The sequence below is a fragment of the Balaenoptera physalus genome (genome assembly GCF_965194825.1).
Source record: "Balaenoptera physalus genome assembly, chromosome: 2".
Lineage (NCBI taxonomy): Eukaryota > Metazoa > Chordata > Mammalia > Artiodactyla > Balaenopteridae > Balaenoptera > Balaenoptera physalus.
The window spans coordinates 159,270,820-159,294,402 of NC_138883.1; the positions used below are offsets into that span (position 1 = coordinate 159,270,820).

The 23,583-nt window shown below is 43.5% G+C and overlaps 1 protein-coding gene across 12 annotated transcripts in view; it reads left to right on the forward strand.

Moving 5' to 3' along the window:
- CELF2 (CUGBP Elav-like family member 2) overlaps positions 1-23,583 on the forward strand; it is a 531,606-nt gene that overhangs the window by 424,292 nt on the left and 83,731 nt on the right. For all 12 annotated transcript variants that reach the window (XM_082449744.1, XM_082449743.1, XM_082449746.1 and 9 more), the window contains one exon: positions 22,262-22,310. In XM_082449744.1, coding sequence (XP_082305870.1) covers positions 22,262-22,310 — 49 coding nt within the window. The remainder of the gene's footprint in view (positions 1-22,261; positions 22,311-23,583) is intronic.

Consider the following 23,583-nt stretch of genomic DNA (forward strand, 5'->3'; position numbering starts at 1 on the left):
GAAATCATAGTAATAGTGAACATTTATTGACCACTCCATCTGTCTTGGGCACAGTGCCAGGGGCTTTTATATATGGCTGAGCTCATGTTAATGATAAAATACTAGGTAAATAATTAGACAGTGAGTTATAATTTGTTTTCTCACTCTGGTTGCCTTTTCAACTCGAAGTCCGTCACTCTCAACCCAAGAAACTTTAAGTAGCGATGGCTATTCGAGAAAATCTCTCTGACAAATCAGTGAGTATCTCTTATGGCTAATAATTTCCCTCTTCCAACTGAACTAGATGCAGGTTAGATGGGAAAGACAGCTGGCAGCTAATTTCAGGTGAGCTTCTCCTTGTCATCTTCATCCATTGCTAATACCTGGTTTATGATTTACTAATACTTATAAGCTATCATTTAAAGAGGAAGAGGAGTGTTAGCCCAGATTTCGGTGAGTTGTAGCTTACATTTCTTCTGCTCATGGAGGCATTAACTATAATCACAACCCCTAAAAAAATCTCACAGATACTGTTGAGTCATTTATCAGAGAATCTCCATCACCAAGTTACTTAAATCACTCCTGAGTCAGAGTTGCCACATAAAACCCCTGGAGGTCATTGACAAAAACTATCATTAGTAAGGAAAATAAAAGTAAGAGTCACAAACCTAGGAAATCCATGGCAAATTTCAGTAGATTTCTGTTTATTTGAATGTTGTTCTCTGGGTCAGCAGAGGAACACAGGGCATGTGGAGGAAAATAGACCAGAACTGATCATAAGTGTTTTTAGAAACAACACCGTCCAACCCCCTCACTTTATGGTCGAGGAAACTGAAGCCCAGAGAGGTTAGGTGACGTGTGGAAGGTCACACAGCCACTTGGTGGTGGACGTGGGACAACTTATGTCTCCCAGCTCTGCCCCTGTTGTTCTTTTCAGCACCTCATGTCCCCAGAACTTCTGTCCAAGATGATGCCAAAAACATCATTTTAAGAGTCAGAAATTCAGAGCCCAGATTACCAGTCTGTCCATGGATTACACTCTGTGATAGGAGGTGACTGAACATGGCGATTCCTTTTCTCCTTTCCATTCTCTGAGAAAGACCCAGAGAGATAATGATAATATTCTTCCTGGCCATTTACCTAAAATGATAGATGAATGAGATGAATTTATAAAGAATGGAAGAAGAAAGGGAAAGTCCTTAACCTTTAAGTCCATTTGCATCTACAGCTGCGGCAGTGATTTGTAACCCTGGCTGTACGGCAAACTCACCCGGGGAGCTTTTGAAACTACACATGCCCAGGCCACACCTCAGGCAAATTAAGTAAGAATCTCTCGAAGCTGGGAGCCCAGCATCAGTATTTTTCAAGTTCTCCCAGCGACGGGCAGATCTGAGAACCAAAGCTGGGAGAATGAATCATCTTCAACCCCCAGGGACGGGTGGTGGCGATTAACTGCTTCCTCCTTCCCCTGCCCGTCCGGATGCCTGAGAGCACCTTACCTGCTGCTTATCCTCCCGCAAGTACAGCATAGCCTTGCTACTCAAAGTGTGGTCCGTCAACCAGTGGCATGGCCATCATCTGGGAACGTGTTAGAAATGCTCTCCAGCCCCGCCCCAGAACCGCGTCTAAACTAGATCCCCGGATGATGCATATGCGTAGCATGTAAAGTTTGATGCTTACTCACTGGTAGAAGTAAGCCTCACCCGTGCTGCTCTCCTGGGAATCTGTCGCAGTTCCCTTTAAGATGCTCTGGATGTGTGTGCATACACACCTCTTGTCTGCGCTGAATTGATCTGTTCGCTCATCTGAGTCCTGGGTGCACCAGGACGACCTGACTGTCCAGGACAGGTGAAGAAGGAGATAGAGAGGTCACTGGCCAGAGGAGGGGATCCTTTCTTCTCCAGCATCCATGTTTCCGGGCACCTGTGTTTTTCTATCCCATCAACACTCGAAGACCTGCCGGAAAATCTCCCATGAATGAGACTTACACAGAATTCATGCATCCCAGACTGGAAGGGAACGAGGGGAGTGGGTGCTATCTTAAGCCTAGTTCTATTCTGAAGCAAGAAGAGCGACTTCTGCCACAAAGAGTTAATCTGTAATACTCGGCAGCCCGGCCCCACCTCGCAGGAACCATAGTCTCGTAGAATCCCTGCTGCTTCATCATTTGTGGACTTGAAATGCCTTCCCAGGAAAGCAGAGTGCTTGCTCTGCTGTTTCTCTTGATAAGCCTGAGAGACAAAGAAAGTGTAACCACCACCCGAACGCTAGGGTAGAGTAGACTGTCTCCTAATAAGAGGTGCTTTATGTACCTTGGTGTACCTGTACGTTTCTGCAGTTTAGGAGGCTTAAAAGGAAGGTCATCTGCCCTACAGAGTCATTGTGAGATTTCCTCTTGAGTGAGTTCTTGTTTTCCATCCATACTTCTTATAAATCTGGAGACGTCTTTCACATTTGGGCTTATTCCTAATCCTCAAACATCCTAGGTAGCAGTCTGTACACACAGCGTCACTTGTTGCTACATAAAATGAAAACCATGGCCAGCCTTTCCCGAAGTCACAGCTGTCTCTTGTCAGACCAGCATCAAAGCATGAACTGTGGCTGGTTGGCCAAAGAAGCAGCCGAGAGTGGAGAGAGGAGCCAGGCAGGAAGGGAAGCAGGTGGGACAGGACGGGAGGTGCCCAGAGGAAGAAGAGTTTCGTGCAACACCTGCTGACGGTGTATTAGACCCGAACAGAAAAGGCGACCCAGAAGAACATGCGACGCAAGAGGAAAACCACCAGGCTTCCTCTGGACCTGCCACACACACCTTGTGCTGTTTGTGTTTAGCACAGGCAACTGACTAGCTCTTGAAGAAGAACTCCCATCAGCACGGTTTGTATACAGTTGATACATGCTCTTTCATGCTCACCTTCCTCTACCCATCTTTATATTTCAGTCTGATTAGAGCTGGATTAATAGATTGGAGCTAAAACAAAAAAACAAAAAAAACCCAGCTTCTGCTTCTTCATTAGGCAGTTTGGAGGTTCCTAACCCTTACTGTTTTCTCACCGGTGCTCACTGTGCCCTGAGTCCCATGAGTTGAGCCCCCTCGCCCTTGGTCTTGGAAAGAAGCCAGTAACCCAGTTGACTAACCATGAACTTCTCTTACCCTTTGGGAAGGAGAGGAAAACAATGCTAAGAAGGTTTCAGTCCTTGAGACAATCTGGTCACACCTCCTGAGAGGTGCCCCGATGAGGTAGGTCAAGGAGAAGTTCTCTGTATTGATTTTAAGGACACACCCTTGTATTCTTCATCATTTGCATCACAGGTGAAAGCCACTCGCAGTCACAGATGGACGGGAAAAGGAAAACAAAGAACACTCTGCATACAAGTCAGGGCTCCAGGAGGACGCAGGTCTTGCAAAGGCGACTGTGCCAGGCGCCCAGCTCCCAGAATAGCATCCCAAGGTCTCGTATGAACGGTGACCTTCAGTCTCTCTGGCAGCATTTGGTGGGACAGATGTTATAGTTTGGATTCTGGGGGCGTATTCGTCGGCATTTTATCTTGACTCTCTCCTCTAAACATGATAGGCTCTTTGAGTTTTATGGAAATGCAGATATGCAGTATTTGCAGTTAGGTAACTTTTAAAAGCTTTATTGGGAATGAGGAATGTTAGCTGCGACTTTAACAAAATTCTAAATAATGAAAGAAAAAAAATACACCAGCTGGCTAGGCCCAATAATGATTTATGAAAGGAGAAGCTATTTTACAAGATGAAAGAGTTCTGGAGACGGATGATGGCACAACATTATGAATGTATTTAATATTACTTAACTGTAGACTTAAAAATAGTCAATATGGCAAATTTATGTTCTGTGTATTTTACCACAATAAAAAAATTGGGGAAAAGGAGAGGCTGCATCTGGCCTAAAGCTTGGAACATTGAAGAAGCTGGATCAGAGCAGAGCTGAGTGTAGACGAGAATGGAAAGGCATCTCAAGCCGCGTGCCTTCCCAGTTCCTCATCACACAATGAAGAGAAATTATTAACAACACACTTATGAAAACATACGTTCTTCTTAACGATGGCAAGCAAAGGACTACGCCTTAGACATCACTGCACCCTAGGGTCGTTTTCTCCCACTGTCACACGTTCTCATGGCTTTCCTCTACCTCTTGTAGGCTGCTGGATCCCAAATCTTGACCTTGACCTAAGACTTTTCTGCCTAGCCCCAAACCTGGACACTCGATGTCTGTAATTGGAAAGTTCCATCCAAATGACCCACAGGAAATTCCAAAACTGAAATCCTCTCCCCTCCACAAGCCAGGCCCTCCTCGTGTGTCACCTACGTGGATGGGCGGTCCAACCAAGACAAGTAGCTGAAATCATTCTCAAGTTCTCTTCTTCTTGTCCCTCCCCTTTCCTGGACCCCATTTCTAATTAGTGAGGAAATCTGTGTTCTACCTGAGAAGCAGCTCTGGAATTTTGCCCTCTTCTTCAACTGGGCCTTATCCGTTGTCATCACAGCTAATAAAAGCACAGAAGAGCTTAGGGGAATTTTTGAAGTTATCCCTCTAAGAACTACACTCATTAGTCTTCCAAGTGCTTTCCTGAAGGCGAGCAGATGGGTGGAATTACCTTCAGGACGCTGGGGGCTACACGTTTCCCTCAGCCACTCTGAGAGTGTGTGAACATCGTTGTGTCTTCTGGCAGAAAAAAAATGGACACACATAACTGCTGAGTCTTGAGGGTGAGATGGGAACTCCGAACCGTGTCCCTTCCTCTGTCTTTGACTTCTGCTTACACACTGTGTTCCCACTGTAAGAACACAGTCTCAGGCTTCCCGGAAGGTAGAAGTAAATACTCCTGCCTTGTGATCCACTGTGGTCTGTGCTGAAATTCACCCTCCCACCTGCTGTGTTCTGTTCCCCTGACGGCTTGCGTATCAGTCTCTCTTACACAGAGCTCCAGATTCCTGGAGAAGGAATGTTCTCAGAGGCCGCTGTGATGCCTCGTGCCATGGGCGCCAGCTCCACAAATGTTTGTTGGGTAAATGAATTCCCAAAGAGGTAGCTTTTATTCATAGACACTCACAATATCAAACAATCTCAAGAGTTCTTTACAGACCAGTGGGTTACAAGTAGGAGGGGTGTATGTAGTCTCAGCTCTTTGGTTGTCCGTCACAATCCTTTGGGTCACGTAGACAGACCCCTGCCCTACAAACTAGAAGCACAGGGTGAGACATGGACTCAACCAGGCAGTGAGTTTTCTGATATGATCCTTGCTTCGAATGTGAGTTTCCTAGGGCTTAAAGAGACCAAGTGGTTTGACTGTAGGTACTTAGCATTGGCAAAGCCAAGGTTCAAACCCAGACCTTATGATTCTGAGGTGTTCTTTCCACTACAAAACAAACATAAAGCAGCCTGGGTTTCCCAGACCCTCATTCAGTACAGCACATCCGGAGAAGTAAGAAACCATCAAAGTAGATTTGCCATTTCAGATCGAGTGTCAGTGAAGTGTTCTTACTTTATTTCCTTAGGATAAATTTCTCCCATATTCTTGTCTCATGGATCCCCTTTCTAAGTTTACCTTTGCCATTTAAACTTTGGTCACATGCCATATATTGAAAGGCCCAAGCCTTGAATTTGATCTCTAGAAGACTGAGCTTCAGGATAAGGTATTTATAGAACAGTCGAACTGTCATAATTTCCCTAAGCTCTTCCAACAAGTAATTTCCAAAGTTGGTAAATGATCTCGCACATTAGAATAGAAGGTGGAAATCAAAACGAGACAGTGATATTAAGCTCAAACTCATAAAGAATTAGCAGCGCTGGAGGATAGATCTTCATTTGGCAAAATATCAACCAAAGTTTAGTACCATGGCGGAAGATGAGATGAATAAATATAGCTGCTAAAAACAATATCAAATGTCTTGCTCAGATGTTTAATGGATTTGCATTTTAAACATGGGTAATATGAAATAGCCCTTAAGGCATTTTTTTCAAACTTGCCATCTATTTTTAGTAGGGAATTTTATTTTAGCCAGTTCTCATTTGTTTAAAAAAAGAGAGAGATTTAATCATTTTTGCTTAAACATCATTAAGAAAGGAAAATTACACTAGTTATCTCCTTTCCTTCACTTAGTCAGTACAAATCCCAAAGGCCATGGAGGTAGTTAAATAAATAAATGGGAAGAGGCTGCTGAGTGAGGTATGGTATTTATTTGTCTGTTGTAAATGAAGTTGTCATTCCTAAGCCAACCAAATCATGCATTTTTTATGAGAGGTTGCAACTTGCAGGAGATGGAAATGTTAGACACTAATTAATAAACGTGGCTGGTAAAGCAACTCACACAACTCAGGACTCGGAAACTAAGCTGCAGCAGCAGCATTAGAATACAGAGTTCAGTGGTGCTTTTCTGTTGATTGGATGAAACGCCTCTACCCTGTCAGAAGGTTCAAGATAGAATACGGTTGGCTTAAATATTCCGAGTTAATTTTGAACCAGAGATTTTAAAGATTTGCTTGTTAGAGGGGCATTGTGGTGGTGGCTTTGGTTTGCCTTAGAGTTGAAAGGAAACTGGAGATTACTGGATAAAGCATCGCTGATCTTAACAAGCTACTAAGAGTAGATAAGTGTCTTGGGTTGCACACGAACTGTCCATCAACTCCACGGTTGGTTTAGAGGGTAGTGTTATTTTACATCATCAAGTCGATGTTTAATTGAACTCATACAGTTTGTAAATATTGCAGATGAATTACTGGAAAGCTCTCCAAGCCTGACAAGGGAGATAGCCCACATAAACTGAATGTTTAGGGCTTCTTGTGAGTCATCTGAAATGAAGATAATACAGTTCCTTGCTATGCAATATAGGAGGTTGCACTGTATGAAATTGTCACCATTCAACCATTGTCAATCTACAAAAATGGCAATTTCACATGATCAACCTAGTAACTTGACATATCGGTGTTTCTGTGTAACAGATATAAAGCGGTTGTATTGTCAAGGAAAATACTCTGTGTAGATGCACGGGAAGGGTCATGATGCCTTTTTGTGGGTGAGCCTATGGCAGAAGTACCAGGAAGAGGGAGTTCTCCAATTTGACTGGAAGAGAAGGGAAATGTAGAGCAATGATGAGAAGTAAGCCTGAAAAGGTAATTTGGGGGCAAAGCATGGAGTTCCTTGAAAGACAGGCCAAGGAGCTGGAATTTAATTTGGCAGATAATTGAAAGTTTTTGAACAGGACAGAGACATGATTACACCTGCGTTTTCGACGGATTAAGTAAGGCAGCGGTGTGTATGATGGTCTGGGAGACAAGGACCAGAGTGCATGGAGACCACTGCAGGAATCTGAGTGAGCCGGAGTGAAAAAGAAATTTGGTGGAGACAGATCTAAAGTGAGAATTCCAAGAGGCAGAAAAGTAAGCCAGTTTAGCCAGGGTATTGGTTCCATGAGGGGCCTGGAAACGCAGACCCGGCAGCTGCTCCCGTCCCTGAGATGATGCTTCTTTAGCACCAAGTTCAGCCCAGCACTGATGTTTCCAGTGAATGACCGAAATCTTAAGTGCAATGTGGGCAGTTTTCACTGTCCAAAGGGTATATCCTATGGGGACGAGGCAGGGGTGTGGCTGGAATTGAGTAGAGATAATCCTAGGAAGCAGTCAGGAATTGTCAGGAACTGAGTTGAGTCCTGGGAAGGGGGTGGAGAGATCGGGGGAGGAAACAGCCTCCCAGTTTGGCTAAGATTCCGAACTGGGTTACCAGGAGTCTGCAGGCCCTGTGGACCCAGGCAGAAGGGCCGGTTAAACAAAACGGGCATCTGCACCCAGAGTGCAGGTCAGCGAGGGAGGGGCGGTGCCATCCGCTCTCCAGTCTGCAGGCCTTGCTTCCCCCCAGTTCACAGGGTGTTGAGAACTGGGTGACGGCGACCACCTGGAAACAGCCAGGGTTGGGGAGGGAGGCACCACGAGCCCAGCGGGCTGGGCTCTTGTTTAGGCCAAGGCCATGTGCGAGCTGAGCCCAAAGGTGCTCATGATGGGTCAAGGCTAATGTCAGAAGGACCGTTTATGTTTAAACCAGACTCATTTGTCTTAAAATACGAGATTATACTAAGTCTGTGGCCTGAAGAACCATCGTATGGGAAATGTAAGGGAAATACCAGATCATTAAATCACTCCTCCGTGGCCAGGTCAGGCACTGTTATTTCAGTGTGTATTTTCCTGACTCAATTAGGGCGCGTGTCTAATGTAGCATCTGGGTAACATCTGGAAGAATAACTCTTGGAGCATCCATCGTTGATTTTGGAAGACAGTTCCACAATCAGAATGAAATCATGGTTAGAAAGGATATCTGTATATTGTAAATTTTGGCTTATTAATCAGGAGTGGTTATACTCTAAGCGTCACCCAAAATCCTTGTGTGGTCTTCTGCTGCGCTTGTGATTGTCATAGTGTTGCCTGAGCAGCACCGTAATCCTACATGCCTCTTCTTACATTAAGTCTTTCCACTTACCTCCATTTTCAAAACAGTTTTAGATCCTCCAGTCTTCTGTCATTAAAACAGGTAGATCTAAACAGAGAATTCCAGAAAAGCTAAATACTGTCGTTCAGTTTTAACTAGTTTTGCTTTGCTTGTCACCATATTAATTTGGGAGCTCAAAGATGCTGTGACAGAGGGAAGAACCAAAATCTTATCAAAGAAATTGCTTTCTGTTTACAATAATACCACTAAACACAGTAATAATACCTTCTACTGAAATCACAGCTAATTAGGCACCAAATCTGACTAGAGGTTTAAAAAGGTTTAAAAAGTGTCATAGATTTACCTCTCTAAGTAATATAATAGTTCCAAGAAAAATTAAACTAATAAAGGATTAACATTCTTCTTAAATAGCAATGCTTCGAAAAGCCTTACGCTTGCTTTTTGTTATAACAACTATTTTTCATTCACGTTCCATGCCTCCTATTTTGAGCCTATTCATTTTTCTTCTCATTTTAAGAATAAATAAAGCAAAATGGAAGCTCGTGTTATTATTTAGTATGAAAACACAGAACCTAATTATAGCTAATGAGTGTAGTAAATGCCAGGCCGTACCTCCTCTTGTTTGTGTATGTGTTTTATACACAGAAGGTAACATAGGCTGAGTAGTGAGAACGCCAAGTTACAGATGGGGTTGGGGAATGCTATTTGACAGCCGATTAGAGTAATCTGTCAGAAATGATGACTTAATCACCATAACAGACTCCAACTCCCCTCATAGAATTCCACCCAGAGTAATCTAATTTTCCTGCACTATTTTATTTTATTTATTTTATTTTTTTGCCAGGACTAAATGGTTTCACTGCTTGACTTCTCCCCTCTAGTGTACCACACGATTGTAACAGAAATGTAAATAGCTAGTGTCATTACAGAAAAAAAAAAAAAAAAAAAAAAAAGGCTGCCTTTGGAGCCTGAGAAGCCAAAAGCAGAATATAATTCTGAGTTCTATAGGTTGTTTTCCCTCACTGGGTTGTTAGTATATCTGGAAAAAGCCGGGAGCAGTATTTTCTGTATACTTCCCATGTGACCAAGAAAGGCTGTTCCCTCTAGTATGTTCTCTCAGCTTTTGAATGGGACCTTTTCCTTTTTCCCTCAGGGAAATCCTTTTGCTTTGTAAAATAATAATGACAATGATAATGATAACTTTACTGGGCACATATTATGCAGGCAGTGCTTTAAGCATGTCACACGTATCAATGGCTATTAGGAAGAAATAGTAATTTATTTCCACTCTAGGCTTTTTCCCCCTGGTTGTGATTTGCCATGGGAAGATAAAGGATCACTTAGGTTTCTTTGTTATTGTCATATTCAAATCCCCTTTTATTCTTTGCTTTGGTCACTTTCATAAAAATATACGTCAGCAAATATTGGTTGAAAGTTTTCTGTGCATGTACTCTGTTAACTTAGTTAATAGAGATGCACAAAGGAGCAATTTGGAATAGTACTGTGACTCAAGGCATAGATGAATCCCATACACTGCTTCCACCAAGGAATCTGCACCTTCAGAAGGCAACTGTCCTACTCAGTGTCATCCAGAATTTCCAAAGCAGTATTCAAATAAACAGGCATTGTACAATCCAGTCAGTTAGCATAAAGCCAAATACCAATGCCTATTGTTGTAAATGCTGACTTATCCAATAAGTGGTCTACACTTTGATTCATTTTATAGATTCCAGTGTACTTTTTTGCACTAACAGTTTGTGAAGAAACCACAAAATGTAGGATCAGTTAATGTCAGTGATTCAAAACTATTATTCTCCTCTTGTAGAATAACTCCTCTTGTAGAATAACTGGCAGCTAATTTTGCTTGTTATCAATTTGTTTCTCATCAACATAGAGCATAGAGCATTTTGGATAACTTGGCCCATGAAACAAACCTCAGAGTCCTAATTCCATTTTGCACATCTATTTTAAATGGCCTGAAGGGATTGTAGAAGAACTAGCATTTAATCTCTCTGGATTGCGCATATAGTTCCCTTGTGGTCAAATGGCACTTAGATTGGAGCTATACTTTCCTAATACAGCTATAAGGCTGTTTTTTCTTTGAATCGTGGCAGGCTTGTAAGTTTTCTTTCCTTCCTTTTTCATAGAGAAAATCTAGACAATCTTTTTTGTTCTGAGGCTAATTTAAAATATTTTACTTTCTCTTTTCCAATCTGGATGTCATCTATTTCTTTTTCTTGCCTCATTTCTCTTGCCAGGACTTCCAGTACTATGTTGAATGAAAGTGGCAAGAGTGAGCATCCTTGTCTTGTTCCTGACCTTAGAGGAAAGGCTTTCCGTTTTTCACTGTTTAGTATGATGTTACCTGTGGGCTTGTCATGTATGGCCTTTATTATATTGAGGTGCATTCCCTCTGTACCCACTTTATTGAGAGTTTTTTTTATCATAAATGGATGTTGAATTTTGTCAAATACTTTTTCTGCATCTACTGAGGTGATCATACAATTTTTACCCTTCATTTTTGTTAATATGGTGTATCACATTGACTGATTTGTGGATGTTGAACCATCCTTGCATCCCTGGAATAAATCCCATTTGATCATGGTGTATGACCTTTTTAATGTATTGTTGAATTCAGTTGGTTTCTGCTTGTCTGGAAAATTCTTTATCTCTGTTTCAATTCTGAATGTTAACTTTACTGGGTTGAGTAGTCTTGGTTGGAAGTGTTTTTGTTTTTGTTTTTGTTTTTCCTCTCATCACTTTGAATATATTGTGCCACTCACTTATGGCCTGCAATGTTTCTGCTGAAAAGTCTGCTGATAGTCTTATGGGGGCTCCCTTGTACGTAACAAGTTGTTTTTCTCTTGCTGCTTTTAATAGTCTCTCCTTGTCTTTAACTTTTGACATTTTAATTATAACATGCCTTTGTGTGGCTCTCTTTGAGTTAATCTTATTTGCAGCTCTCCGGGCTTCCTGGATCTGGATGTCTATTTCCATCCCCAGGTTAGGGAAGCTTTTAGCCATTATTTCTTTAAATAATAATTCTTCCCCTTTGTCTCTCTGTTCTCCTTCTGGGATCACCTAGAACGTGAATGTTAGTCCTTTTGTTATCCTGTAAGTCCCTTAAGTTATGTTCATTCTTTTCATAAAAACTCTTACTATTTGCAAATGATATGATATTATATAGAGAAAACCCTGGACTCCATCAAAAAACTGCTAGGTCTAATGAGCAAAATCAGTAAAGTTGCAGGATTCAAAATGAATACACAATAATCTGTGGTGTTTCTCTTCACTAGTAATGAAATATCAGAAAGAGAAATTAAGAAAACAGTCTCATTTACAGTTGCATCAAAAATAATAAAATACCTAGTAATAAATTTAACCAAGGAGGTGAAAGACCTGTATATAGAAAACTACAGGACAGTAATGAAAGAAATGGAAGAAGACACAAATAAATGGAAAGGTATTCTGTGCTCATGGATTGGAAGAATTAATATTGTTAAAATGTCCATACTACCCAAGGCAATCTACAGATTCAGTACAATCCCTATCAAAATTCCAATGATAAGTTTCACAGAAACAGAACAAACAGTCTTAAAATTTGTATGGAACCACAAAAGACCCCAAATAGGCAAAGCAATCTTGAGAAAGAACAAAGCTGGAGGCAACATGCCCCTTATTTCAAAGTATATTACAAAGCTGTAGTAATCAAAAGAGTATGGGATTGGCATAAAAACAGACACATAGATCAATGGAACAGAATAGAGACTCCAGGAATAAACCCACACATATATGGTCAATTAATTTACAACAGAGGAGCCAAGAATATACAATGGGGAAAGTACAATCTCTTCAATAAATGGTGTTGGGAAAACTGGACAGCCACATGCCAAAACTGAAACTAGACCACCATCTTACACCATACACAGAAATTAACGAAATGGATTAAAGATTTTAACATAAGGCCTGAAACTATAAAACTCCTAGAAGAAAGCATAGGTAGCAAGCTCCTTGACATAGCTCTTGATGATTTTTTGGATACTGACACCAAAAGCAAAGGCAAGAAAAGCAAAAATAAATGAGTGAGCCTACATCACACTGAAAAGCTTCTGCACAGCAAAGGAAACTATCAACAAAACAAAAAGGCAGCCTACTGAATGGGAGAAAATATTTGCAAATCATATATCCAAGGGATTAATATCCAGAATATACAGAGAACTCATAAACTCAGTAGCAAAAAAAAAAAAATCTGATTAAAAAATGGCCAGAAGATCTGAATAGACATTTTTCCTAAGAAGACATACAGATGGCCAACAGGCACATGAAAAGATACTCAGCATCACTGTTCTTCAGGGAATTGCAAATGAAAACCACAGTGAACTATCACCTCACCTGTTAGAATGGCTCTTACCAAAAAAACAAGAAATAACAAGTGTTGGTGAGGATGTGGAAAAAAGGGAACCTTTGTCCACTGTTGGTGGGAATGTGAATTGATGCAGCCACTATGTGCAGCCACTATGAAAAATAGTGTGGAGGTTCCTTAAAAAATTAAAAATAGAACTACCATATGATACATCAATTCTACGTCTAGGTAATTATCTGAAAGAAACAAAAACATTAACTCGAAAAAGATACCTGCACCCCCATGTTCACTGCAGCATTAGTTACAGTAGCCAAGATATGGAAGCAACCTAAGGGTTGGGTGGATGAATGGATAAAGAAGTTGTTTCATATATAAATATGTATGTATGTATATGTATATATGTGTGTGTGTATATATATATGTATATATATATATATACACACACACACACATATACCATATAATGAAATATTATTCAGCCATTAAAAAAATGAAATCTTGCCTTTGGGCAACATGATGGACCCTGTAGATATTATGCTAAGTGAAATAAGTCAGACAAAGACAAATACTGTATGATCTCCCTTATATGTGAAATCTAAAAATTAAAAAAAAGAAACAAAACTCATAGATACAGAGAATAGATAGGTGGTTTCCAGAGGCAGGGGGTGAGGGGTGGGAAAAATAGGTGAACTGGGGTTTTTTTAATTGTTTTTTCATTTAAATAAGCTTTTAAAATATGTATTTCATCTGTGCAAGTGAAATACGTAAAAACATATATATACACATACACATGTATGCTACACACATTCATATGTAAGTTTCTAATTGGAAAGTACCCTATAGATTGAGATGGTCATTATGTCTAGTATGGAAAAGGAATTTTGGTAATGCTCTCGGTTCTTAGAAACCACCATTTCACAGCACAGCTGTCTGGATATGCTAGGGGTAGGGTCGGTATGGAGGAGTGGCTGGGGGGTTTATGCTCCAGCCGGAGACAGTCCCACGAATCCCGGCTCCGTTGCTGACTTCCTGAATCCCTTAGCCAAGTTCTTTAATCTCTCTCTGTCTCCCTCCTTCTTTCCCTCTCCCCCACCTCCCCCCACCCCTTAAGTTCCTCATTCACATCTATCTCAGGGCTGTTGTGAGAATTAAATTAGTTAGCATACATAAAGAGCCTACAGCAGTGCTTATTTAGCACAGGAAAATTGAGAGCACAGGGAAGATATCCTCAGTTTTCACCAAAATTGCCTAAATTCTCCACTTCACTTAACAAGTATGGCAGTGAGCTCCAAAACCAGGTTCGTCCTGATGATAAAAGCTGGTCTAGACCCATCCAACACGTGACTTTTGTCATCTCTATTCGTACAGAGGCATCACTCTATTAAAGATGCTTTTGCAAGTTTAGCGATGTCACCATTTTCAAAAATCAGAGAAATTCAAAAGTCCTTATTCAATACTGATAAGTCAACATTCCTAAAACTCCCTTTGTTTCTTCCCAGTCTCCTTTACGCAGAGCATAAAGGACAGTGACGGAAATGGCAGAATCTCCTACCTAGAGAGGTAGGGGAGCCTCTGTAGCCCTGGGAGTACCTTATGGTCATAGAAGATCCCTTGACAAGACACACACTTTCCTTTTGGGGGATGGCGTGCATCCAGTTGGTGGCAGTTCTTTTGAAACTTATTTTTGCCCATTTACAAAACTTGTTTGAGAAGAATTCAGGAAGCATGGGTGCCTTTGGTATCGGACAGTCCACTCTCCAACAGGATACCAAGTATCTTCTGCAGGAGTCACATCTGCACTGTCAGCTAGCAAAAGGAAAATCCCAGTTCGTCTCTCCTGGCTGGAGTCTGTTCATTTTCTCGTTTGGTTGGCGTGTGGCCCTTTCGTGCATCCACTTCTTCCCTCCCCCCTCTGTTTCTCCCTTTAAATATTTTATGGGCAGTAAGCTTATAGCATGTGCCATCACGGCTGTGCTTTCTAGGTGTCAGGATGGGTTTAATAATGATAGGCGTAACAGTGATGCTGTAAAACCCATTTCATGTTAAAAATGGCATGTTTTTATTGAGTCTCACGTTAAAGGTGGTTAATTCATCCATCGGTGATGGCTGGAGTTAAACAAGTTTCAACATGCGTTCTCCTGGGTGTGAGAAACCAGCCAACTCACCTTCACCCGGGTCTTCTATCTTCCGGCCTCCACCTGGCTTAACACTGCCTATTTCAACTCAGAATCGCCCCCGTAACCATCACAGGATTAAGGCAGAGAGATGTGGAGAAATCACGCTGACTTGGTAGACTGTGTGACTCCAGAGAACCTGGTTCGTGGATGCTGGTGCTTGTGGCCCAGCAGTGTCTCTGTCGCTGGGATGTGATGGGACTCGTAACGGGGCCTCTGCAGCTCCCTCCACGTGCTGTCACCCCCACAGGCTTTGGGGGATGCCTTTGCCCCACAGCTGTGTCCTCACCTTCATTTCCTTGAGCCACAGCTGGGCCCCCGGGTCACACATCCAAGGTAAACGCGTTCGGGAGTGAGGAGCAGCAGGTCCCGTCAGCAGTAGGGGAACTCAATTCTGGGACCCCATGTGTATGTGGCGGAGAAGCAGAAAGAGGGCCAGAGGCCACTCACTCATCATTAGGAGGCAGGATAAAGGGTGAGGCTTGGTACTGGAGGCTGGCGCCCTCCGACACTCACAGCTTCCCACGAGAGAGGAGGTGTGGGATGAAAACCAGCCCAAGCCAGAGAGGAGTGGCCTGCATATGGTGAGACCCTAATCAGACCCCCGAGAAACGGCAGCTCAGTGGGCTGCAGTCGCAGTGCCCTAAGCATGTGATCAAAACTGAATACACAGATGTAAGTGGAAGTAAACCACCGATTTCTCCAGAAGCTGCTTGACTCCAGTACCCGCCCCAGAGGGAGGGAGGGAGCTCTTGCAATTCCTCCTTTCATTAGATTTCCTTTGCTTTTTGTTTGTTTAATTGAAGTGTAGTTGATTTACAATATTACGTTAGTTTCAGGGGTATAGCAAAGTGATTTGGTTATGCATATATATGTATGTATTTATGTTCCTTTTTTATTCTTTTCCATTATAATTTATTGCAAAATATTGAATATAGTTCCCTGTGCTCTACAGTAAATCCTTGTTGTTTATCTATTTTATAGATTCCACTTGCCTTTAAATAAGTAGGGCTAAATAGAAACCAACAAGTTACCCAGTACCTTACTGTTGAACAGGAGGCAAGATGTCACTGTTCTGTAATAAAATGCAAAAGAAATTCACGTACAAAGAAATCTTCAAGGAAATGGGTTTGGAAGGCTTTAGTCATTGAAACGTAAACTTGATGAACTCTGTTAAGTCAAATGCACTGCCAGGAACCAGGATCTGTTTCCAAAGCACTTGATTTTGCCTCCCTGGGACAGGCCCTCTGCCACAGGGGAGCCTGGTGGTGTGAGACAAGCAGAGCCCTGTTGTGGTCGAAGTTCGCTCCAAGGGCAGCTGAGCTGAACTCAAGTCTTAGACTCACTGCTGCTGTTCCTCCAGCCCTCAGGGAGGCTACCCTGTCAGTGTCACAGGCCGGAGGTTATAAAATGCCTAGACTCCTCTGACCAAGTAGACAAATCATGACAATACAGACCAGTGAAGGTTTTTCCAGACCCAGCTGATCCAGTGTGATGATGGAGTCTCATGTTAAAGGTGGTTAACTCATCCATTGGTGATGGCTGGAGTTAAACAGTATCAGTATAATTAACTGCCTTAATAATGCAGCCTCAGTATAATTAACATGCCTCTTAACATATATACAACGGAATATTACTCAGCCATAAAAAAGAATGAAATACTGCCATTTGCAGTGACATGGATGGACCTAGAGATTGTCATACTGAGTGAAGTAAGTCAGAGAAAGACAAATATCATGTGATATCACTTATATGTGGAATCTAAAAAAAAAAGGTACAAATTAACTTACCTACAAAACAGAGTTATAGATGTAGAAAACAAACTTATGGTTACCAAGGGGGAAAGCGGGGGGAGGGATAAATCGGGAGGTTGGGATTGACATATATACACTACTATATATAAAATAGATCACTAATAAGGACCTACTGTATAGCACAGGGAACTCTACTCAGTACTGTAATGACCTATATGGGAAAAGAATCTGAAAAAGAGTGGATATACGTATATGTATAACTGATTCACTTTGCTGTACGCCTGAAACTAACACAACATTGTAAATCAACTCTACTCCGATAAAAATTAATTTAAAAAATAACATGCCTCTCAGGAGACTCCTTGGGAGAATTCTTGAAGAGGATGTGCTCACTCGCCATAGACAGAAGGAGGAGGGATCCAGCCCCAACCCTCAACTCTGAGGTTCCCTTGCATCTGGTGGGACGTTAGGAGATTGGAAGGGTGACGGCCAAGTTATCGGGCCCTTCCTCCTGTTGCTGCCATCGCCTGGGACCCTCCCCAGTGCAGAGCACAGTGCAGACCTCTGACCTCCGGCCCCTCCAGCTCTGGTATCGGAGGTGCCAGTTCCCCGTCATGACAGAAGCACTGTTGACAAGCTTCAGTTCTTGACGCCGTGGGGGTCACCTTCAGTCCCTGAGGAAGGCGATGAGCCTCTGGCTGCCAGTCCAGGGCAGTTTTGATTCAGGGCTGAGATGTGCATTGTTTTCCCTTTATTGAACTTCTCCGATCCAGGAATGTATCCCTCACTGTTGGTCTTGTCATGCTTCAGTTACGTTGTGCTTGGTGAATGATCTCTGGTGACATCGATTGCTTCCTCTGTTGGTTAGAATGTCCCATCATCATTCTTCAGGAACAATATGACTTAGTTTCTCTTACTCTGTTCCTTCAGATTTGTTGTTCCTTCCCTGAAATGCCCTTCACTCAAGTCCTGGTTAGCATTAGGGTCCCTTCAAGATCTAACTTGACCGTGGTTTCAGCTGAGATGCCTTCTTGCCGTTCCTTTGACTGTGTGGGGTGTCTCTCTTCTGAGTTCCCACACTGCATGTGGGAAACGGCTGGTCTGTCTGTCTCATCCTTACGTTACATACTCCATCATGACCAGAACTCTTTTTCACCCATTATTCCCACCGTGTAACAGATCATCTGGTCAAAGCAGAAATAAGCGAATGGGGCTTCCCTGGTGGTGCAGTGGTTGAGAATCCGCCTGCCAATGCAGGGGACACGGGTTCGGGCCCTGGTCTGGGAAGATCCCACATGCCGCGGAGCAACTGGGCCCGTGAGCTACAACTACTGAGCCTGCGCGTTTGGAGCCTATGCTCCACAACAAGAGAGGCCGCGATAGTGAGAGGCCTGCGCACCGTGATGAAGAGTGGCCCCCGCTTGCCGCAACTAGAGACAGCCCTCGCAAAGAAACGAAGACCCAACACAGCCAAAAATAAATAAATAAATAAATAAATTTAAAAAAAAAACATCTCACTGAACTAAAAATATGATCAATATTTCAAAAGGCCTTCATTTAAAAAAAAAAAAGAAAGAAAGAAGCGAATGTGTGAGTGGTCTTAGCATCCTGCTGGCTCAAACCTTTGACATCATTTCCTGTTACAGGGAAAGAATCCCTGTATTATAATTTGAAAGTTTAAAACTAGAATCCCCCTTCCTTTACAATAACTTCCCTACTCCACTCAACAAATCTCCCAAAGTTCTTGGAATCATGAGACTTTGAGGAAGTGACACACATTATGAGAACGACTCCTCCAAACCATGTGTTTTTTTTGTCTTCCTTGACATTTACATGCTGTATCTGATCAGGAATTTGAAACTCAAATGAACTGTTCGTGGTAATGAGCCATTCTTAATACAGTCCTGATTGAATACCTCTCTCCAAGAAGGTCACGGCGCTTTACATACATTATCTAAATTGTCTTCAGAACATCGCTGGAGTAGGGTGACCACGCATTCAGAATTCACCTTGGTCTGACAATCCAGATCTCTGTGAGGTTGACTTTTTTCCCCTTCAGAGCCCCAGAAAGACCGAAACCAAGTTCAAGTCGGCAGTGGCCGTAGGTACCACTGCTACATTCCTGAGCCTTCTGGATAGTCTTAGGTCAGAATCAGAGCTAATTCTCTCAGCAGCAGCAGGAAAACCCAGAGTCAAGTCTTCGTGCAATACCCGTCTTAAAGCTCCGTAGATAAAGCATGATGCGAGGGCAGAGGAAGATTACTTTCACCCAAGGGGATATTGCTGGCGCCTTCAACTGAGTGTCTGTCTGGTGCCTGCAGTGAGTGAAGCCTGCAGTTCAGCATCATAGGCTCATAAGTCCAAATCCCATGTTGGGCATTTTGGGGGGAAGCAATGTGCTTTGGGGGAATCGGCACTGGATTAAGAGTAGGGAGCTTAGATTTCTGATCCCAACTCTGTCATTAACCATCTGTGTGTCCTTAGTGAAGTCACTTATTCCCTTCAGACCTATACATTGAGAACATTGGATGAAATGATTCCCAGGGCCCTTTGCAGCTTTAGAGTCGAATGATTCTGTCCTTACTGCTCCCAGATTTCCTCCTCCAGACCTCCGTGCGCGTCACAGACGGATCTGAATGCTCATGGCACTCTCTCTGTGCTGCTTTTCTGATGCTGGTCACCATCTTTTCTCCTTTATATATGTGCCTATCAACGACCATGTTGGGTCGGCATCTTCCCAAGGGCAAGAGTCCTTCATTTCATTTTTGTGTCCTATACATAACGTTGGTACACTTATCTCTTGTCTCTTATCCCTTGAACCTGTGAACCTCATTTGAGTCTTTTCAGCTCATTGACCTGTTACAAGTCTTTCCTATCTGGAAAGGAGAGACCCCAGCCCCATCCTCCTCCCCCCATCCTCCACCGAGCCTCCTGTCTTCCCCACTTAGAGCTAATCTTCTTGAAATAGTTGTCTGCATTTCTCATATCAACTGTTACCTTTCCTGTTACTCTCCCGCTGCCTACAAGCTGGCATTCTGGCCCCTCCCACCCCACAGAAACTGTTTTGATAAATTCCCTTAAAAAAAAAAATTGTATTGCCAAACCCAGAAGGATACTGGGACGTTTTCATCGTAGCGTCTAAGAGCACTTTCTCTGATCATCGCCTTGTTCTTGAAACTCCCTGCGTGGCTCCAGTGGGGCCAGCTGTTCTGCTCCTGCTTCTCTGGATGGCCCTTTGCTCTGTCCCTCTTAGGCTCCTCTTCCTGGCTGTTCTCCACAGTTCTGCCCCTGGCTCTTGTCTCTCTTCACTCTGCATTTCCCTCTCTGGACAGTTTCAGCCACGCCTGGGGCTTCCGCCACCTCCCAGAGCTGTCCCAACAGCTCGAGACCCACATTTCCAACTTCACCCCAAACGCAGCGTGTCCTGACCTGTGCCCATCAGTCTCTACACCCCCTCCCCAAACTGCTTTCTCATGTTTTCCCTATTTAGGCAGTTATATATAGGACACAAAAGTGAAATGAATAGCAGTGATCCCACTACACATTTAGTTGTCCAGGCCTGGGGTTCCGCTGCCCCCTCATCCCTACAACCAGCCAGTTACCTCTGAGGTTTAGACCTTCCCCGCTTTACGTGGGCTGTTGCAGTAGCCTCTTAACTGTTCTCCCTGCCTCCTGTGTCTCTCTTCTACCATCCATCCTCCACACTGCAGCCAAAAATGACTTTTCAAGGACGCAAATGGGATCTCATTGCCTTGCTCCTTAAATAGTCTATGCCTGATCGTTGACTTTTAGAGGAAATTTCAGCTCCTTAGCATGTGGGTTCCTCTAAGGCCTGAATGCTGGCTGCCCTGGCAGCCCCTTCTCGTGCCTTCCGCCCTCATACCGTGGACTCCCTCCAGGAGGACTGAGGGCTTTCTCACCACCATGTCCTTGTGTGGGGTTGTCCATTCGTTTCAAGAGCCACCCCCTTCCTCTGCTGGCAAGTCCAACCAGCCTTTAGGACTCGAAGCAGATGGGCCCCTTGCCACAAATCCCCCCACCTCCCTCACCAGGCAGAATGAAGTATCTGCTCCCCTGGGCTCCCACAGCACCTTTTCTTAAAAGGCAGGTCTACTTACTGACTCCTAAGCATTCCATTCTCACACTAGTCTCTTCTCTACAAGTTGAGCATGTTAATGAGTGGAGTGGGAATACAAGTAGACCCCACAACTCCAGGCCTATGTTCTGTGCATAAGAGCATCTTGCCTTTGAGAATAAACGAAATAGCTCTGAATTATTTAGCCTCTTGTCCCCTGATACTGCTCCCTCTTACCTCTTCCTCTTGTGTTTTGAAGACCCTGGCAGGCATTAGGTGCACGTGGTCTCGACCGCCTGATAATCGTTTCCCATCATTTCAGTGCCAGAGCCAAGTACCATTCCCCTTTCATTTCAATTAGATAAAGCCCAGAGCTGTGGCTGGCAAGTAAGGGAAGTCCACTGGGGAAATTAAAGGTTCAGAGAGAATAGGGCCCATTATAATAAAAGCATTTGCACAGCCACTGATTCCATCTACCCTGTGGCTGCGACGTTCCTTGGGGTAGGATGAAATATGAAGCAAGAGAACCCATGAAAGTCATTTGAGGAATTTATTTTAATTGGAAATGGTGGCAGCTTTCTGTGCTCTGCAGATCTGCAGATCATGCACAACGATGTGATTGGCATCGTTTAAAGAACCATAGAGCGTCTCGTTCTGCCGTGATGCAGGATCTTGGTTCCACTTTGTCTCAGGTGCTTTCTCCCCCTACGTATGTACTGAATGTGATCATAAGCCCCTCACTCTTGTTTTTCCTCCTCCCTCCCTCTCTCCTTCCTTCCATTCTTTTGGTGCCTCTGCATTCCTGTTTCACACTTCGTGTTTAATAAAAATGGGATAATGGCGCCTCAATCAATCAACTGGTCGACCTTCAAATTACTCAGAACTCTAAGAAACAGCCATGCAGCAGACATAGAACGGCCAGAAGAAAAACAGATCATCTGTGTTTTAATTTGTAATAATACAAGATAACAATAACTATTTTTTTTTCTATGCCCCATGCATTAAGCACGTCACATGCATTTTCTCAGGTAATTCTCGCGGCCCTACTATGCAGGTGTCACCTCCATCTCGCAGATGAGGAGACTGAAGCTCAGAGAAGTTAAGACGCTTGCCCGAGGTCACGTAGTTGTAATGAATGGCAGAACCAGAATTACCTGTAAGATCCAGGCAGAAACCATATTGAATAGCAGGACCAGGTTTTGAACTTGAGCCTGACTGCAAAGCCCACGTGTTAAGATACCATGTCACAGCGCCCCGGGACTTAAATGTATCCTATTGCTGAACATCAAACACATGCTTGCATTTTAAGGTAGTTCATTTTAACTGTGAGAGGTCTCGTTATTGTTTACGTGCCCTTATAACAATATCAGTAGCCGCGTTGAATAGCATGGGATTTCTGAGACTGTTGGGCACTTGTTCAATCTGCCTTACTTTCTCACTTTTCTATTTTTAGATGCATCATCCCATTCAGATGAAACCTGCAGACAGTGAAAAATCAAACGGTAGGTGGTGCTGACTGTCTTCCTTTTAATGTCTGTTCCCTTAAGTGAAGACGTGAGGTGGGGGGCGGGAGGAGCTGGCCCCCCTTGCTGTTTCTCTGGGGAAGGCAGAGAGATGTGCCCCAGGAAACCTCCATTGCGGTGGGTACCTCGCTCTCCTGCCTCCTGTATCTCTGGGGTAAAGACCTGTGAAGATGCTACAAGAAACGGCTTTCTGTGTCCCTGTTTGGGGCTTGCTCTGTGCGGCCACCCTGTGGCTATTGTTTACCTCCTCTGACAGCAGCTTGGGCATCTGATGGGGAGGGGTGACCTTATATTATGCAGAGAAGGTGAGTGAGAAAGGCATCGCCCACCAAGAATGAGGCTATCTTTTTCCCCCCCCTCCCTTTGGTCCTCTGGCTTTGCGACTGTCTCACTGCACTTTTCTCCAGCTTGTATCCATGCATTTGCATCCACATTCATTCAGAATTCTGTTGGCTGATTAAATAAATATACAGTCGGTGCAAAAAAAAAAAAAAAAAAGCGCATTTGATGAGGTCGGTGAAATAATTGAGACTTGCCTCTCCAAGACACCGGAGGGTTGCTAACCCCATTTCTCTCTGAAGTTTTTGCTTACACTTCTGCAAACCTTCTGTCCCTGTTTTGTTCTTTGGACTGGCTGCATTGCATGTTAAAGGAATCGTCTGCCTTCCTAGACCTCAGCCCTCTCCTGCCCCACAAGACTGACATGGTCAGCATGGTCGCCTTCCTCCGGGCAGCTCTGCACCTCGTTAATTAGCCATGGAGCAGAAGCCGTACACTTAGAGATCTGCATCATCTGCAGATGTAAATTATGGCGGGGCTCTGCATCTCTCCACGAGGTATTTTCTTTTGCTAATTGTAGTGCATCCCATTTTCCGGCCCCACACACTAGACAGTTTCGAAAGAAATTCCACATCGTACGGTGGTGTCTGTTGGAGAATAGATATTGGTGCTTCCCCACCATCCCCTCACCAGCCACACACTTCTCTGCACGTCTAACTCCCTTGTTCCTACAGTACTTTATCACAGACGTGGCATTGAATGTCAGAGGGTCTAAAATCCACCCCTGCTTTGTTGTGGGATCTTGGTCCAGTCACCTTATTCCGGTACTTGACAGTTATTCATCGATTACTTACTATGTGCCAGGCACGTTGCCAGAAGCTGGGACTGCAGCAGTGAATTTTTAAAAGGAGAAGAAAAGGACACAAGAGACACTGTCCCTTACCTGCTGGAACTCACATTCATTGTCACTGGT